General features: G+C 36.0%; 1 protein-coding gene across 1 annotated transcript in view; it reads left to right on the forward strand.

Moving 5' to 3' along the window:
- The window catches only part of NAA16 (N-alpha-acetyltransferase 16, NatA auxiliary subunit), a 68166-nt gene that overhangs the window by 37372 nt on the left and 17177 nt on the right, over positions 1-13617 (forward strand). Inside the window, exons 10-12 of the mRNA XM_007468609.1 lie at positions 5484-5556; positions 7927-8096; positions 8440-8592. Of these exons, the coding sequence (XP_007468671.1) occupies positions 5484-5556; positions 7927-8096; positions 8440-8592 (396 nt within the window). The remainder of the gene's footprint in view (positions 1-5483; positions 5557-7926; positions 8097-8439; positions 8593-13617) is intronic.

Here is a 13617-nt window from a genome sequence, read left to right on the forward strand (position 1 = left end):
TAATAAACCAGGAAGGACAGTGTTCTCTGCAGTTTTTTTATTTAGGACATTTCATGTGAAGTTTCCATTACCTTGATTTATTTCCCCAATTAAATATTGTTTTGAAGTTCTGAAGCTGGAGATTCTATTTTATTCAGTAGTATTTTATACTCCTTTATGAAGAATTATGTGTAACTTCAGTATATATTTTGTTGTACTTTTTAAAATGATTAAAACTGATTTTAAAAATTTATTTCACCCTAGAGATGGAAAGGTACAACACCCTTATTTAAAGCTCTAGCTGTGGGTTTAGTAACTGCCAGTAGATGGCAGTGTAAGTTCATGGAAAACTATATTCTTCCATAAATTGAGTGCTGAACGCTTTTTAAGTTACACATACTCTCAGTGAGATCGATCCTGGTGGGTTAAAAATGCCTATTACTTTTTTTAAAATAAATAAATAAATATATTTATTTATTTATTTTTGGTTGTGTTGGGTCTTCGTTGCTGCACGCGGGCTTTCTCTAGTTGCGGCGAGTGGGGGCTACTCTTCGTTGCAGTGCGTGGGCTTCTCTCATTGCGGTGGCTTCTCTCGTTGCGGAGCACGGGGTCTAGGTGTGTGCGCTTCAGTAGTTGTGGCACGCAGGCTCAGTAGTTGTGGCTCGCAGGCTCTAGAGCGCAGGCTCAGTAGTTGTGGCTCGCAGGCTCTAGAGCGCAGGCTCAGTAGTTGTGGCACAGGGCCTTAGTTGCTCCACAGCATGTGGGATCTTCCTGGACCAGGGATCGAACCTGTGTCCCCTGCATAGGGAGGCGGATTCTTAACCACTGCACCACCAGGCAAGTCCCTAAAAATGCCTATTGGTTTTTATTTTGCTTTGTAGTAATAGTCTTATTGCAGCATTTTTAAAAATCAGTTCTCAAACTCTAGGGTATGTCAGAATTATCTGGCGGCTTGCTAAAAGCATTGCTAGACTCAGAGTTTCTGATTCTATAAATTTGGGGTTTGGTCAAAAATTTGCATCTCTAACAAACTACTAATGATGCTAATGCTGACATTTATGATATTGATGGTGAGGATTGCACTTTTAGAACCACCTTTTTGTTGTTGTTTTATTGCAGCGAAATACACTTAACATAAGATTTACCACGTTGACCATTTTTAAGTGTATGGTTTAGTGGTATTAACTACATTCACATTTTTGTGCACCCATCACCACCACCCATCCCCGTAACTCTTTTCATCTTGTATAACTGAAACTCTGTACCCGTTAAACAATAACTTTCTGTTTTTCCCTCCCTCTAGCCCCTGACAACAACCATTATACTTTATGTCTTTATGATTTTGACAACTCTAAGTAGCTCATATAAGTGGAATCATACAGTAATTGTCTTTCTGTGACTAGGTTATTTCCCTTAGCGTAATGTCCTCAAGGTTCGTCCATGTTGTAGCACATTTCAGAATTTCCTTTTCAAAGCTTAATAATATCCCATTGTATGTCTATACCACATTTGCTCATCCATTCTTCCGTCCATGGACACTTGGGTTGCTTCCACGTTTTGACTATTATGACCAATGATATGAACATGGATGTACAAATATTTCTTAGAGATCTGCTTTCAGTTCTTTTGGATATATAGCCAGAAGTGGAATTGCTGGATCATTTGGTAGTTGTATTTTTAACTTTTTGAGGAACTGCTGTATTGTTTTCCACAGCAGCTGTACCATTTTCCACCAGCAGTGCACAAGGGTTGCAGTTTTTTTCACATCCTTGTCTACAGTTGTTTTCTGTTTTGTTTTTTTTTAAGGTAGCCATCCTCCTGGGTGTAAGGTGGCATCTCATTGTAGTTTTTATTTGCATTTCCTTAATGACTAGTGATGTTGCACATCTTTTCATGTGCTTACTGGCTATTTGTATATCTTTGGAGAAATGTGTATTCAAGTATTTTATCAAACATTTTTGAATTGGATTTTTGTTGTTGAATTTTAGTTCTCCATATATTTTGGATATTAACCTCTTATCAGATACATGATTTGCAAATATTTTCTCCTATTCCGTGGGTTGCCTCTTTACTTTATGGACGGCATCTTGGTGTACAAATTTTTAAATTTTCATGAAGTCCAGTTTGTCAGTTTTTTGTTACCTGTGCTTTTGGTGTCATATCCAAGAAATCATTGCCAAATCTAATATTGTGAAGTCTTTGTCCTATGTTTTCTTTTAAGAGTTTTATTGTTTTAGGTCTTACATTTAGGTCCTTGATTCATTTTCAGTTAATTTTTGTACATAGTATTAGATAAGGGTTCACCTGCATTCTTTTGCATGTGGATATGCAGTTTTCCCAATACCATTTGTTGAAAAGACTTCTGTTTCTCCAATGATTGGTCTTGACACCCTTGTCAAAAATCATTTGACCATATATGCGAGGGTTTATTTCTGGACTCTCTGTTCTATTCCATTAGTCTCTGCATCTGTCTTTAAGTCAGTACCACACTGTTTTGATTACAGTAACTTTGTAGTAAGTTTTGAAGTCAGGAGTGAGTCCTCTTGGTTTTGTTCTTTTTTAAAATTGTGTTGGCTCTTTGGGGTTCTTTGAGATTCCATGTTAATTTTAGGATGGGCTTTTCTTTTTCTGCAAAAAAAGGCATTTGGATTTTGATGGAGATAATGTTGAATTTATAGATCTCTTTGGGTAGTATTGATATTTTAATAATATTAATATTTCCAATTCATGATTATGGGATGTGTTTCCATTTATTTGTGTCATCTTGAATTTTTTTCAGCAATGTTTTATAGTTTTCATTGTACAAGTTTTTCACTTCCTTGGTTAAGTTAATTTCTAAGTATTTTATTCTTTTTGATGCTGTTGTGAATGAAATTGCTTTAGTAATTTCCTTTTCAGATTGTTCGTGTGTGTAAAAGTGCAGCTGATTTCTGTGTATTGACTTTTTGTATCTTGCTGCTTTGCTGAGTTCATTTCTTCTAACAGGTTTTTCTGTGAAATCATTAGGGTTTTCTACTAGTAAGATTATATCATCTGCAGAGATAATTTTATTTCTTTCTTTACTATTTGAATACCTTTTATTTCTTTTTTTTGCCTTCCAGCAGTAGAACTTCCAGTACTGTGATGATAGATGTGACGAAAGCAGGCATCCTTGCCTTGTTCTTGATCATAGTGGAAATGTTTTCAGTCTCTCACCATTAAGTATGATGTTCATTGTGGGGTTTTCATATTTGGCATTCATTATATTGAGGTAGTTTCCTTCTATTCATAGTTTGGTGAATGTTTTTATAAGGAAAGGGTGGTGAATTTTCTCACATACTTTTTCTGCAGCAATTGAGATAATCATGTAGGTATTTTTCCTTCATTTTGTTGATGTGGCAAGTTATATTGATCAGTTTTTATGTTAAACCATCCTTGCATTCCAGGAATAAATTCCTCTTGGTCATGGTGTATAATCCTTTTAATATGCTGCTGAGGCGTGTTTGCTAGTATTTTGTTGAGGATTTTGCATCCATATTCATCAGGGGTGTTGGTCAGTAGTTTTCTTGTGGTGCTTTTGTCTGGCTTTGGTATGAGAGTAATGCTGGCCTCAGAATGAGTTTGGAAGTGTTCCCTTCTTTTTGATTTTTTGGCAGAGTTTGGTATTAGTTTTTAAAATGTTGGGTAGAATTCACCATTGAAGCCATTGGGTCTAGGGATGTTCTTTGTCGGTAGGTTTTTTGTTTGTTTGTTTTTTAAATTAATTTTTATTGGAGTATAGTTGCTTTACAATGTTGTGTTAGTTTCTGCTGTACAGCGAAGTGAATCAGCGATATATATACATTATCCCCTCCTTTTTGGATTTCCTTCCCATTTAGGTCACCACAGAGCATTGAGTAGAGTTCCCTGTGCTATACAGTAGGTTCTCATTAGTTAATCTGTTTTATACATAGCAATGTATATATGTCAATCCCAGTTTCCCAATTCATCCCACTTCCCCTTTCCCCCTTGGTATCCATATGTTCTCTGGTAGGTTTTTGATTGCTGGTTCAATCTCCTTACTAGTTATAGGTCTATTCACATTTTAATAACCATTCTTTTTAAACAGTCCTTTGCTTTAAAAATCTTATTAAAATAATACAGCATTATTGTGTTTCAAAAGAGTGTCCTCATATTCTACTGCCCTAATCCATTTGGTCATATTTCCAATGAGTATGTATCTATACATATATGTTTTAGTGAAGTCATAATGTGTGTAACTTCTTTTCATGTTCTGTTTTTTATATGTTACTTACATATTTTCCCCCACTTTTAATGTGTACTGTCCCACCTATTCCTTATTGCCCTTCTATCTAAGAGAATTATGCCCTACAATGCAACATTCTTGTTAGAAAGAGATCATGTAAGCCTGAGAAGTGTTTTAATTTGATCTTTTTTGTTTTTTTGACTGCTGTCAGTGGGATAGTTTTTTTTTTTCTTCTTCTTCTTTTTTTTTTTCTTGCGTTATGCGGGCCTCTCACTGTTGTGGCCTCTCCCATTTGCGGAGCACAGGCTCCGGATGCGCAGGCTCAGTGGCCATGGCTCACGGGCCCAGCCGCTCCGCGGCATGTGGGATCTTCCCGAAATGGGGCACGAACCCGCGTCTCCTGCATCGGCAGGCGGACTCTCAAGCACTGCGCCACCAGGGAAGCCCGGGATAGTTTTAAAATAATACTGTATTGGTCACATACTATTATAAGTTTTAATGGTTTTTCTTCACTTTTGACCTTTGTTTTTCTGAAGTTCACAAATAAGGTGGTTATATTTTCTAACTCATTTTGAACAGGTAACATCAACAGACATTTAAAACAAACCATGCATAGAAGCTACTTTTTTCCCCTGCCACTTCTAACTCTTGTCACTTTTCTTTTGCACTTTCAGGGCATAGCATGTTTACAGTGTAGTGTATAATATTTCAGTCCTACCTAAGTGCAGCATTGGAATGAAAATCTATCAAAATGATCACTAAAAACAAAGGTAGTTTAAACATCTAGTTAGTTTACTTAACTTCTTCCATCAGCTTACTGTATAATTTAGATTATTTCACTTGACTTTTTTGTAATGAGTGACATTTTAGAAAATCTGAATATATAATGGCTTACAACTTCACCCTGTAACAATGGGAAGCAAAAGGCAAATAAATTGTTAATAATAATATATTATACAGGTGTGTTCTTTGGCCAAAAGGAAAAAGAGTGTGTGGTAACTAGTGATGATTTGTCCATCGAAACCTGAAACTATTGATATTTATTGAGATGAGAAATTAATGAGATTCTGTTTTACTATTAATAAAGAGAGCAGTACGTTTTCTGTTTTTCTCATTTTCCCCCAACACAGGGAGTGGGGAAAAGCAGACACCCCAATTTATAGTTAATTTATTGTACTGAAGTAAGCTGTATATTGCTTCCAAATCTAATTTAATCCACAGTAAATAAAAATACCTTCATAAAATATTTTTAAATTTTAAAACTATGTTTCTTTAACAGATTTCTATAATCCAGGAGCTTGTTACTAATTATGAAGCCTCTCTGAAAACGTGTGACTTTTTTAGCCCTTATGGTAAGTTTAAATTAGATTGAGTTGAAATTTGATTACTCATTTCAATCCATTTTTAGTCACTTACACTATCTTATGTTTATTATGTATGTGCTACATGATAGCTGTCCCCTAAATAGTTTTTGAATTAGTGAATGAAATGAGAAGAACACTTGCAATCTTAATTAAAAATGTCCTAATCTTGTCAGGGGGGAGTTAACTCCATTTTCATATGAATAAACAGAATTGAGAGGTTGAGCAGCTTGACCAAGATCAAGTAGTTAGTTTATGTTGAAATGTATTTTTCCTGAATTCCTACTTCTTTGTTCTTTCTACTCTTATATTACTTTAAATCCTGTATAATTTGGTTCTTTGTTTTTCTGTTTGTAGGGGCATATGTAAATCAAGGCAGCTTTATTTAGAAAACACTCTAGAATGCTTTCAGTCATGCAAATGGTAACTTTGGTTTCTTCTTGCATCTTTTATTTGTTATCACCCTTTTGTTCTTGTTAGTTTGAAACAAATTTCACAATAAAATAACAGACACAGAAGTAAATAATGAACCCTCATGTCCCCATCACCTACCTTCTTTTATCAGTGTTTCACCAGTATTATTTGAAGTATCTTCTGTCGACTTTTTTTTCCTGGAGTATTTTTAAAGCAAACGTACTGTTTCCCCTGTCAGTACCTTAGTATGCATCTCTAACTGTTTAAAACACTTAAACACAAGATGTAGCCACAGTGCTGTCTTACACAAAATTAACTCTCATACCACAGTATCTAACACCCAGTCCGCATGCAAATTTTCCCAATTATTTAAAAAATTGTATAACTGGTTTATTTGAATATGGATCCAACTAAGGTCCACACTTTACATTTGATAGTTATGTCTCTGATATTCTTTTAATCTTGAGCAGTACTGTCCACTCCTTTCCATTTTTTTTTTTTTTTTTTTTTTTTAAAAAAGGCTGTCGAAAGGTCACTTGTCTTGTGGAACGTACCATGTTTTGAATTTGGCTGATTGTCTTCTCATGGTATCATTTTGCTGTCATCCATATTTCTTACAAAGTTCGAGTTAGATTTATCGACTTATTTTTTTTTTTGGCCTTGCCGTGTGGCAAGTGAGATCTTAGTTCCCTAACCAGGGATTGAACCCATGCCCCCTGCAGTGGAAACGTGGAGTCCTAACCACTGGACTGCCAGGCAATTCCCCTAGATTTACAGGCTTGATTAGATTCAGGTTCCATATGAATACTTCATACATGACACTTTGTACTTCCTGTTATATCACATCTGAAGGCAGAAAACATTCTGGTTGTCTCTCTTTTTGTGATATTAAGATTGATCAGGGTTTTGATGTTTGTCAGCCTAATCTGCCCGTTAAAAGTTCTTCATTGGCCTAACGATTTTTGCAGCCACTGAGAATCGTTGCCTTCATCCCTTATTTCATTCTAATCATCATTCCTTCTGCATTTATTAGCTGGAATTCTTATAGAGAAGTTTTTTTTTATTAGTTATTTATTTTATACATATTAGTGTATATATTGTCAATCCCAAGTAAAGAACTTTTCTTTATCAAATATTTGGTTCCCCTGAAATATAGTTTATATGAGAGGAGCAAGATAAATGCTTGGCTCTTTGCCTATGTTTATTATTTGTGTTTTAATTTTATGCTAATCTGTGTGTTTTCATTGTTGTCATTTCATTTGGTCATCTAGTCCAGGAGACCTTCTGTGTTTTCTGAGGTGGCATGAGTAAATTGTCCTTTCTGCTCTTCCTACCTCATTTTATACCTGTGTGTCTGCCCTTCTGAAATCCATTCTAAGTGCTTGGTATTTCTTTATCTACTCTTCTGTAGCTTGAGTGTACAGAATGGGGAACCAGATAGAGCTCCGCTGATTCTGTGCGAACATCTTGTCAGGAATGTGTCCTCCTAATACCCTTCAATTTTGGGTTCCCCTGATGCAGTGTCGAGGCCTACTTACAATGCTGAGTAAGCCCTGGCCATTCTTGCCTTTGTGGAAATTTTGCAGTGGTAGTTAGGGACATCTTTTCTTCAAGCTTTTTTCCTTGACTTTTTTTTCCTGGACCTGCTGCCTTATGCTGAGAATTCGTAGAGTTAGATTGATTTACCTCTTTTCCCCAAACTGTTTCTTTGGAGTGAGGTATGGGTAGAAGCCTGTGAAACCAGCATCTTGTTTCTCTGTTTGGCTGCTACTTTTTGAACTTTACGACATGAAGTCATATCTCTTTCTGTTGAACTTGGTCATTTTTGCTGGATTTGTACTGCTTATCGTAATAGTTAATTTCAGTATGCATTGGGAGAAAGAAAGTATGTGAGTTGCTCTACTTTGCTTCATTCCCTGTAATGATTTTATATTTGTTTGATTGCAGAGAATGGGGAGACAGAACCTCCAACGACACTACTCTGGGTTCAGTATTTCCTGGCACAGCACTTTGATAAACTTGGGCAGTATTCTTTGGCTTTGGATTATATTAATTCTGCAATTGCTAGTACTCCAACTCTAATAGAATTATTCTATATGAAAGCAAAAATTTACAAGGTAAAATCTTTGTCATGTTTTTTGAGTAGTTGAAGAATTTGGCCATTTTAAGGACGCTTGGAGTTCTTTCTGTGTAGAGATAACTTTTAGGACACCCTGGTAATCTATTCCTAATATTCTAATAATCCTAAGGAGTTTTATGTTATATAGTTGTATAGTCAGTATTAATAGTTTCATTCAGCTCTTAGTAAATATGAATTGTAATGTATCTAAAGATTTCTAGATAAATTTGACAGAAATGTAACAGATTTCTAATTTGTCTTTAAGAACTTTTCCCATTATATTGTACCCATATTCTCTTAATCATAAACAGTGATTTCTTTAATACTTTCATTTCTTAAAGCATATAGGTAATCTCAGAGAAGCTGCCAAGTGGATGGATGAAGCTCAGTCTTTAGACACAGCCGATAGATTCATCAACTCCAAATGTGCAAAATATATGCTTCGAGCAAATATGGTAAAAGAAGCAGAGGAAATGTGCTCCAAGTTCACAAGGGTAGGAAATAGCGTGTAATTGTCTGAGTTAGTAAAATTAAAGTTAAGTTCTGTGGTCATGTGTGAAGTTTGCTGCTGAAGTTCCTAAGAATTCACTTTTGTTATTATTATTTTTTAATCTTGTTTAGCTCACATCCTAAGTATGGTTTCTTACTGTGGTTGATGTATGTGCGTGTGCTTCTGGTGGGAGATGATTAAAAAGCAATAACAGGAGCAAAATACCTTTATACAGAAATAAGCATTATGCCATACTTCAGTGCTTATATGCAAGATTTGATTTATTGTTCTTTTGTTTCACTAGTAATTTGTGACCGCTGTTTAATTTCTCAGTTACAGTGTCTTAACTTCATAATAGCTCATAGAGTTCTTTCTCTGTAGAACTAACTTCTGAGGACTACTGGTCTCTGACATTAAGAATTTAAGTTCTTTCAAATTGTTAGGCTAAACATTTATTCCTTTGTTTCATCTTTCACCATCCTTTTCTATACAGACTTTCTGTTATATTGTAAAAACAGTACACGTTTATGGTTAAAAATATAAGGAGGCTAATGGAACAGAATAGAAAACTACTCACACATATTTGGAAACTTGGTATGTATCAGAGGTGCTTTAAAAGTCAGAGATGAAAAGATACTGTTTGGATAATTATTTATTTGTGTTGAAAAAAATAAAATGACCTCCTTATCTTACACTGCACACAGATCAGTTACAGGTGGATTAAAGATCTAAAAGCAAACCGTTTACACTTTTGGAAGAAAGTATAGAAGTTTATCTTTAGGGCTCAAGGTAGGAAACATTTCTTAAGACACCAAACACATAAAGGCACAAGAGTAAAATTGATACACTTGATTATATCAAAATTAAAGATAATGTATAACAAAAAATAATTATAAGCAAAATGACAAGGCAAACCATAGAATTGGAGAAGATATTTCCAACTCATACAAGAAGAAAAGAACTTATAAAGAAAGCCAGAGAATTCACTGAAATAGTTACACATTGAATGTAACATAGAGGCATTATGAGAAAACCATATTTCAAGTTTGATTTCCAAGTTTTAATTAAGATACTTCAAAATAAATAATTTATATCTCCAAGTGCATTAAATACAAAGTGGAGGGCTTCAGTGCTGGTGTTTGTTAAGTAAGTTGTTTAGGATGAAAATAAGTTACCACTGTGCTCTGTGATGCTAATGTATCACTGATACAGCACCAGTGTACCACCTTGTTTAAATGTTAACTAGATTCTAGTTGTGTCTGGGTGTTAAGGGTAACCCCTTATAATTTAGAAGCCACAGAATAGCTTGAACTTTTTTTTTTGGCGCCATACAAGGAGTCCAGGACAGCCAACGCTCAGAAAACCTGAAATCCTCCACACAGTTCAGCACCGCCTGTTTTATTTATTTTTATTTTTGCTGTGTTGGGTCTTTATTTCTGTGTGAGGGCTTTCTCTAGTTGTGGCAAGCGGGGGCCACTCTTCATCGCGGTGTGCGGGCCTCTCCCTATCGCGGCCTCTTGTTGCGAAGCACAGGCTCCAGACGTGCAGGCTCAGTAGTTGTGGCTCACGGGCCCAGCTGCTCCGCGACATGTGGGATCCTCCCAGACCAGGGCTCGAATCCGTGTCCCCTGCATTAGCAGGCAGATTCTCAACCGCTGCGCCACCAGGGAAGCCCTAGCTTGAAGTTTTATTGTGAAAATTTAACTACTTGCAAGAATGATGACATAGAAACATTAAATACACACACACACACAATACTCTAAGAAAAAGATGAGACAATACAAATATGGGCAAAAGAGATGAATAATTAGTTCACAGAAGTAGAATATGGAATGGCCAAAAGATATCTTCGTTAGTAATCAGGGGAAAAAACAATATATCATTTTTTACCCATGAAATTACCCAGAAATTTAAGACTGACATTACTTGGTATTGACAAATGGTTTGTCATTCATACACACACAAACACACACATGCACACACATCTCACATACATATACCATATATCTGTGTTGTGTATATATTTATGATGAGAAAGAAACAACATATGGTCTATGCATGTGATGTACATATACACATATAGGTTTAATTTTTCGTTAAAAGCTACTACTTATAGACCGTTTGTTGTTTCTCATCGTAAAAGAGCTTTTTTTTTTAAATTTTTAATTTATTTTTGGCTGTGTTGGGTCTTCATTGCTGCACGTGGGCTTTCCCTAGTTGTGGTGAGCAGGGGCTACTCTTTGTCGCAGTGCGCGGGCTTCTCATTGCAGTAGATTCTCTTGTTGTGGAGCACGGGTTCTAGCCATGTGGGCTTTAGTAGCTGTGGTGCACGGACTCTAGAGCGCAGGCTCAGTAGTTGTGGCGCACGGGCTTAGTTGTTCAGTGGCATGTGGGATCTTCCTGAACCAGGGATCAAACCCATGTCCCCTGCATTGGCAGGTGGATTCTTAACCACTGCGCCACCAGGGAAGCCCTAGGTAGACGCTTTAAAACCCATGTTTTAGAATTGTGTAGTAGGATACAAACTAGTATTTCTAAAACTCATATGGCATAGGATCAACAGTAATTGTAAAGTGGCAGATGTAGTGGTGGTGCAGAGTATTAGCAAGAATGATGGTAATGATCAAGGGGTCAATCCAAGAAGAAGATATAACAATCGTAAACATATATGTACCCAACATAGGAGCACCTAAATACATAAAGCAAATATTAATAGACATAAAGGGAGAAATGACAGTAACACAGTAACAGTAGGGGACTTCAATACCCCACTTACATCAATGGACAGATCATCCAGACAGAACATCAGTAATGTTCTAAATCATTTCTGAATGCTTTCTAAAGCTGAAAGCATTTCCTCTAAGGTCAGGAACAAGACAAGTATGCCCACTGATGCCACCTTTATTCAGCATAATATTGGAAGGTCTAGCCACAACAATCAGACAAGAAAAAGAAATAAAAGGAATCCAATTTAGAAAGAAAGTAAACCGTAACTGTTTGCAGATGACATACTATATAGAGAAAATCCTAAATGTACCACCAGAAAACTGCTAAAGCTCATTAATGAATTCAGTTGCTGGATACAAAATTAATATACAGAGATCTGTTGCATTTCTATACACTAACAACAAACTATCAGAAAGAGAAATTAAGGAAACAATCCCATTTACCATAACATCAAAAAGAATAAAATACTTAGGAATAAACCTATCCAAGGAGGTAAAAGACTTGTACTCAGAAAACTGTAAGACACTGATGAAAGAAATTGAAGAGGTCATAAACAGATGAAAAGATATATTGTGTTCATGGATTGGAAGAATTAATATTGTTAAAATGACCATACTACTGAAGGCAATCTATAGATTCAGTGCAGTTCCTATCAAAATACCAAGGGTATTCTTTTCACAGAACTAGAACAAATAATTTAAAATTTTTATGGAAACTCAAAAGACCCTGAATAGCCAAAACAAGCTCCCTGACTTCAGACTGTACTACAAAGCTACAGTCATCAAAACAGCATGGTATTGGCACAAAAACAGACCCATAGATCAATGGAACAGAATAAAGCCCAGAAATAAATCCCACACACTTATGGTCAATTAATCTACAACAAAGGAGGCAATAATATACAGTGGAGAAAAGATAGTCTCTTCAGTAAGTAGTGCTGGGAAAACTGGACAACTACATGTAAAAGAATGAAATTGGAACATTCTCTAACACCGTATACAAAAATAAACTCAAGATGGATTGAAGATCTAAATGTAAGACTGGAAACCATAAAACTCCTAGAAGAAAACATAGGCAGAGCACTCTTTGACATAAATCATAGCAATTTTTTTTAATCTGTTTCCTAAAGCAAAGGAAATAAAAGCAAAAATAAACAAATGGTACCTAATTAGACTTAAAAGCTTTTTCACAGCAAAGGAGACCATCACCAAAATGAAAAAACAACCTATTGAATGGGAAAAAAGATTTGCTAATGATGTGACTCGTAAGGGGTTAATATCCAAAATAAACAGCTCATACAACTCAACGTCAGAAAAACAAACAACATGATGAAAAAATGGGCAGAAGACTTGAATAGACATTTTCCAAAGAAGACATACAGATGGCCAGCAGGCATATGAAGAGATGCTCAATGTTGTTAAATCATCAGAGAAACGCAAATTAACACCACAGTCAGGTGTCACCTCACACCTGTCATAATGGCTGCCCTCCAAAAGACCACAAATAAATGTTGGTGAGGATGTGGAGAAAAGGGAACACTGTTGGTGGGAATCTAAACTGGTGCAGCCAGTGTGGAAAACAGTATGGAGGTTTCTCAGAAAAAATAGAAATACCATATGACCCAGCAGTTCCACTCCTGGGTATAAATCCAGAAACAAATGAAAACACTGATTTGAAAAGATATATGCACCCTAATGTTCATAGCATTATTTACAGTTGCCAATATATGGAAGCAACCAGTGTCCATCAACAGAAGAATGGACAAAGCAGATGCAGTATATATGTATATACAATGGAATACTACTCAGCCATAAAAAGAATGAAATCTTGCCATTTGCAACAACAGGGATGGACTTGGAGGGTATTATGCTAAGGGAAGTAAGTCAGACAGAGAAACACAAATACTGTATGATACCACTTATATATGGAATCTAAAAAATAGAGCTAGCGAATATAACAAAGAGGAAACAGACTCTCAGATATAGAGAACAAATTAATGGTTACCAGTGGGCCGGGAAAGAAGGAGATGGGGCAAGATGGGGGTAAGGGGTTAAGAGATACAAACTATTGTGTATAGAATAAATAAGCTACAAGAATATATTGTACAACACAGGGAATGTAGCCAGTATTTTATAATAACTGTATAAATGGAGTATAACCTTTAAAAATTGTGAATTACTGTTATACACCTATAACAAATTATTGTACATCAGCTATATCAATAAAAAAAAGGATGATGGGGCTTCCCTGGTGGCGCAGTGGTTGAGAGTCCGCCTGCCGATGCAGGGGACGCGGGGTCGTG

This window comes from Lipotes vexillifer, unplaced genomic scaffold (assembly GCF_000442215.2).
Source record: "Lipotes vexillifer unplaced genomic scaffold, Lipotes_vexillifer_v1.1 scaffold479, whole genome shotgun sequence".
Lineage (NCBI taxonomy): Eukaryota > Metazoa > Chordata > Mammalia > Artiodactyla > Lipotidae > Lipotes > Lipotes vexillifer.